The 6,062-nt window shown below is 43.8% G+C and overlaps 1 protein-coding gene across 1 annotated transcript in view; it reads left to right on the top strand.

The window, feature by feature from the left end:
- Positions 1-303: 303 nt before the first annotated feature.
- LOC308159355 (voltage-dependent L-type calcium channel subunit beta-3-like) overlaps positions 304-6,062 on the top strand; it is a gene marked incomplete at both ends in the record, with an annotated part of 22,183 nt that continues 16,424 nt past the window's right edge. Inside the window, 2 exons of the mRNA XM_080533125.1 lie at positions 304-390; positions 1,788-1,880. Of these exons, the coding sequence (XP_080389251.1) occupies positions 304-390; positions 1,788-1,880 (180 nt within the window). The remainder of the gene's footprint in view (positions 391-1,787; positions 1,881-6,062) is intronic.

Raw genomic sequence — 6,062 nt, 5'->3', positions numbered from 1 at the left:
TGCAAAGCATACAGGGATGCTCAAATCAACAGCGCAATTGAGACCTGTGTATAAAAAAGGCTATACTAGCCTGACTCGATAGCCTTTCTTTCCCGTGGTATATTTTCTGTGAAAATCTGAATGCACACTGTCTTTTATTTGGTCGTGTGGATAAACAATCTCGGCTCCACACACTCTCACTACACTACTAACAGACAGTGCGCCCCTTTCTCTTCCACTGCATATAGATGTGTTTCGTATCACCGGTACTTCCTATAATAACCCATGTCTGTGTGCATCCCGCCTCCCTGCGCTCCCAGATAGATGGTGCAAGTCAAAATGTCCAAAACGTCCGCAGCAGACCCGCTGTCTGGTGTCGAAACCACCGGTTCACAGTCTCACTATTTCCAGGTAAGGTCTTTTTCGTATTTTAATGTCACTCGTAAAAGTGTTAGACTGAAAAACGGTTCGTGTTTTTTGCTACTTGTTGTTGAAATGAAAAGCATATCGTTGTCAATAGTTTTCTACCTACGCCAGTGAAATCAAATGTGCGCTTTGAAACTGCAGATTGATGCCAGTGTAGCAGTAAAAGCGATACGACGCGATAATAAACTAGTTATTATCGGGAAGGATTTAAAACAGTTGTCGATTTAATCACGGGATTAGACAAAGTAGGCTCGATAGGTTAGGTTATAGACCCTTGCAATTTAATTGAGCTGAATTGCGAAGGATGTTCTCTCTCAGATTTCTAAACCGCAAATCAGGCCTTTTTCCTTCTGATTTCCATGCATTGTGCAATGGTGTTTTATTATTTATTTTTAATGCATTTCCTGTTAAAGCTCTGCATATAAAAGCGTTATTCAAGGCGTTGGTAAACAAAACAGATCAACACAGTATGGGTTATTTTATTTCACGATCGTAATGGTTCAAGATCTTGGTAAAGGAACAGTGAATTATCAAGCACTTTCATGACAGGTGTATGTTGAAGTTCGACTCACCTGTAGCCTACAGTATGTCTGCGAGCGCTTTTATTAAAAAGCATTATTTATGTCCACCCTCTGGCCGTCGCATCAAATTAACGGCAGACCTAGATGTAAAGACTTTATCAATATTCTAAGTATTGGATAAAAACGGATAGCATCCGCCAAAGGCTTTTCAGTCATAACAACAGGCCTACAGTATGTCCATGGTGATCTGTGGTCTAGTCTAGGGCCTGTAGGAAACGGACATGGTGTGTGGGCTATTTGGTGAACCTCGGACACAGAAATGCACATGATGCATTGAACAGGGAGGAAAATAGGCTAGAGAGAAAAACTACAACAAGTTGTAGACCTAACACCTCTGGTGTCTTCAGTGACTTGTCTGTGTCAGGACTAAAGTCCCTAATAGCCATAGCCAATTAAGTATCTGAGCGAACTGCCTTTTTCTTTATCTTACTACCCCCATCCTCATCATCTTTCATCACTACATCCATATTGCACCCTCCTCTCTCATGTTCATCTCACTTTCTCCTTTCTCCTCTCTCTCTTTTTACTCTGTTACTTATCCCCTCCCTCCTTTCCCCTCTCTCCTCCCCCCCTCCCTCTCTCTCTCTCTCTCTCTCTCTCTCTCTTTCCTTTCTCATCCCTCTCTCTCCCTCTCTCTCTCTCTCTCTCTTTCTCTCTCACTTTCCTTTCTCATCCCTCTCTCTCCCTCTCTCTCCCCCCCCCTCTCTCTCTCTCTCTCTCTCTCTTTCCTTTCTCATCCCTCTCTCTCCCTCTCTCTCTCTCTCTCTCTTTCCTTTCTCATCCCTCTCTCCTCTGCCACAGCTACCCAGGAAGTTGCCTAAGAGGAAGAGCCGGTTCAAACGTTCGGATGGCAGCACGTCCTCGGACACTACCTCCAGCTTCATCAAACGACAGGTGACGTCTCTCATCAATTTCACTTCAGCTATACAATCAATCTTGTGGGGTACACCTCACTGGCCCTATTATCATCCAAACCCCCATAGTAATCAAATGCAGTGTGAATGAAATGGCCAAACAGCTTGCATTATTCCAGTAGTAGCATCCCGCAAGCACTAGACTGTGAAAGGGTGAGTGAAGACCCTGTGATTCCCCTCGGTCAGAAAAAATAGATGTTTTGTCTCATGATGGTGCAGGACTAATGATATCATGTCTGTCTATCCAGAAATGATTTGAAGCCTATGGGTTGTTGTTGTTGTTGTTGTTGCTTCTGATCATGAAGACATCACAAGACATTGTCGTTTGTAATGCTGGCAGCATCAGTCAGATAAACTGAAAGTACTTGGGCTTGTTGAGCACAGTGGAGGCTCCTCTGGCCTCCCCAATAATTTGAGAGAAGAGAGAGAGATTTAAAAAAGCAATAATTATATTTCTTTTATTTATTTATTTAACAAAAAACAAACAAAACATTTTTATATTAATATTATTTCTGTTTTGTTCATAAATCAGAATTTTTCCATGGCTAAAACCCAATATTGCAATTGCAAAGCACCTACAGGCCAGAATCCCTATCCGTTTGTATTGAGGGAGGCCAGGCCTCCCCCAGGAAAGTGGTTTCTCATAGAAGTCAATGTAATGCAAATTTTGTCATGGCAAATATGTGATTGGCCAAATCACTGAAAGTGGGTGGGCAAGGGAGGCCTGGCCTCACCATGCATTGAGTCCAGGGCTGAGAAATTGACCTTTTGTTCGTCCAATCACATGAAGCCATTTTGAGAATTCACCCGTCACTTCAGTCAAAGAAACACTCGCCATAGTGGCTACGAGTGTCCTATCAACTTGTCCTTTGCAGGACACGTCTAGTACACCCATGGCTATTATCCCTGAAATTTGGCCAAATACCTTAGCTTAAAATGACCGCGGAAGTCGGCGAGATTCTGGCGCGATTTATACATCGAATAGGTATCAATCAATTCTGGAAGTCACCAGCCTCCACTGACTACTGTCTGTGTATTATGTGTTGTATATGACCATTCTTCAACTGATGTGGATGTAGTTCTCCCGATGCTCAGTAGAGGGCAGCATAGGCACGTGTAATAGCAGTTACATGAAAATCCCAAACCCAGCCCAGTTTTTTAATTAATGTTTTCAGGTCAAGTGAGCGCGAGCGCCCAAGCAGCAGGGGTAGAGATTTGGTGTTATTTAAGAGAGTCTCGAGAACTGGAAGAAAAAATAGAAAAATATGAATTATGATGAATTAACTGTCACCGAATATTTCATTCGTCATTCACATTGCCTGAACTGTGTTGCTTGTCTGGTTGTCATCTTCCCTTTTCTCTTGTCATTTCACACAGTTAGATCAATGTGGGTATGGCTGTTTATTTTTCATTTGGCATGTTTGGCTTCGGGTTTTCTGCCTGTCTTGTTTCTGCCGATGTATATCTGATTTGGTAACTGTGTCACTGACGTTGCCAGCCAGTGGCAGTGTGGTGGGTAGGGGCCTGCAGAGAAGGGCCCTGACTACCAGTAGAGTTGTGGCGGTGTGGCCAAAATCAAACAGTTTAAATCAGGTTACAGCGCATGAGTCCCAAACTGACACTAACACAGGGCTCTAGAAGCCTCATCTTCCCCTTGACTACGGGAGCTGAGAGGTAACGCCAGTATAAATGAATAACACTGTTTTCTGCACCGGGGAGTGGCTTCTATTGTGTCAGAACACGGGGTATACGCTCTTCCAGGCCCTCTATATGGATTTTTCATACAGTATCTCCATCAATACTGTACAATTGTGTTCACTGTTATGCATTGTAGTACATTGAAATGCCATTACACAAGCACCCACTAGAGGGCGCCAGTACACCAGTGATTCCACGTACCTATACCGGATACAAGATAGTAGAAGAATACGTTGAGCTATGATAGCAGATGGCTAGTAAAGACGCACGTTAACCCTATTCCCTGTCGCTGTGTTTAATAACCCACACAACAACAAATATAACATCCCTCTCTCTCGTCTTGTTTGGACCTCATTATAGTTTTTTTTAGTGCAGTTGTATGCAAATAAGGCCATTTATTTCATATCAGTCAGGAGGAATATCTTGTGTGACATGTTCTCTGAGATTACAACAAAATACAATAGCTACATGGGAAATAAAATGCAGTAATAAATCCAGTCAGTAAGATATGTATCTAGGAGAAGAGTAACACAATTGTGTCTGATTAAAAAAATCTTGTGAGGAGATGAGGAGCTGCCTGTGAGAGCTTGGGGAGAAAGAGAAAGAGCTGAACAGGCGTTTTATTGAGGAGGGGACATTAGTTATACTGATTAGAGACTCAATGACAATCTCTAGATTCCCTAAGAATATCGCAGGGCCTGAAATATTCATGAAACCCATTTGCAGGCTCTGGCTGAGGTGATGTGTTAACTCGTCCCCCCCTCCCCCCTTCTGTACCTCACTGGCTTTATTCGTTAGACATTATAACATCTTATTACTTATACAAATACACGAATACCGAGCCATCTGACCTTCCTTCATGGGTGCATCATGGGTAGTTCTCCAGTTGTTCTCCACGTTGCCTGCTATCTGAAGCGGTGCTGGTGGTTTAATTACATCAGTGTTGTTGTTTTGGATTTATCAAAGCGATATTTGAACCACTCCTGGTGCCATGTAATGAGTCATGACTGACAACCATGATGGCATAATCAGAACGGATTTATTAGCTAGTAGCGTAGGCTATTCTCCACCTCACATGATCTACGGAGGCCCCCGAGGGTCAACCGCAACCACATAACATGTCCTTACTATGTGGGGATCATGAGTGCCTTTGTAGGCCTAATTGAAAGTAGAACCAAATCAGACGTATTTGCTCTTGATGCATTAGCAAATTAGCATATTAAAGGTAGCATATTATGATCATATTACAAATTGTTGACAGAGGACAGTGAATCTCTGAACTGAAACAGATATCTAATCAGGTACACACACTGCATTAAAGATGTCCTTGTGATAGGGGTGGGGTGGGGTTCCCATAGGGGAGCAGTGGACTATGACTCATTGCTGCAGTAGAAATACAATAGGCAATGTGTCCATTAGTATATATGTAGGCTACATGAAATAAGTAGCAGACAGGATAGTATAAACATTTGCAGCCCCTTCAGAACACTTTGTGGACATGACTGTGGTGGGAATACTGTACCCCAACGCTGTGTAGTTCAATCTTGATCTGCTCCCGCTCTGAGCTGCTGTGTGCTATTGTGTGTGTGAGGGGGCGGTAATGTAATTACTATACAATAACACAACATAACACAAAATAACATAGGTGCTTCCGCACGGTGCACTCTCTGAACAGTTAGACTTGATCGGGCGCAATGAAGTTCCTCTCCGTCCGCAAGGCTGCGAACACGGGCGCTGATCAAAAGGGAAGGAGAAGAAAGAGGAACAATGATAAAGAGGGAGGTGGATTTGATCAAGTGACGTACTTTAGCTCTCAGCAAAGGTGTGCGTGAATGTGTGTGTGTGTGAGTGAGTGAGAGAGAGAGAGAGAGAGAGGGAGGGAGGGAGGGAGAAGGGGTTCAGGAGTCTGTTCCAGTGCATGTCCTCCCTGGCTTGGGGATGGAGCACAATACAGGATGACTGCATTCAGCATGTAACCTAGCGAGGGAGGACAGGCGCACCATAGCACCACACTGAGTGAGTACACAGACTCCCAAAGGATCCATCTCTACCTCTTTCTCTCTTGCTCTTCCCTCTCCCTTTTCTCTCTACCTCTTCCCTCTCCATCTTCTCTACCTGTTCTCTCTACCTCTTCTCTCTCATCTTCTCTACCTTTTCTCTCTACCTCTTCCCTCTCATCTTCTCTCCACCTCTCTACCTCTTCTTTCGCCCTCTTCTCTACCTCTTCTCTCTCCCTCTTCTCTCCGCCTCTCTTCTCTCCCTCTTCTTTCTCCATCTTCTCATCTCCTCTGCTCTTTATATCTCTCTCATATACTTCTCATTCTCCTCCCTTTACCTCCTTCCTCCACGAATCTCTCCCTCTGCATCCCTCTTCTTCCCTCTCTCCTGTTCCATTTGTAACACACACACACACACACACAGCCTCTCTCTCTCTCTCTCTCTCTCTTCCTCTTTCCTCCTTCTC

Source organism: Nansenia antarctica, assembly GCF_963989245.1.
Source record: "Nansenia antarctica genome assembly, chromosome: 6".
Taxonomy (NCBI): domain Eukaryota; kingdom Metazoa; phylum Chordata; class Actinopteri; order Argentiniformes; family Microstomatidae; genus Nansenia; species Nansenia antarctica.
Note: the sequence above shows the minus strand (reverse complement) of the source record. Positions and strands in the feature narration are given on the sequence as shown.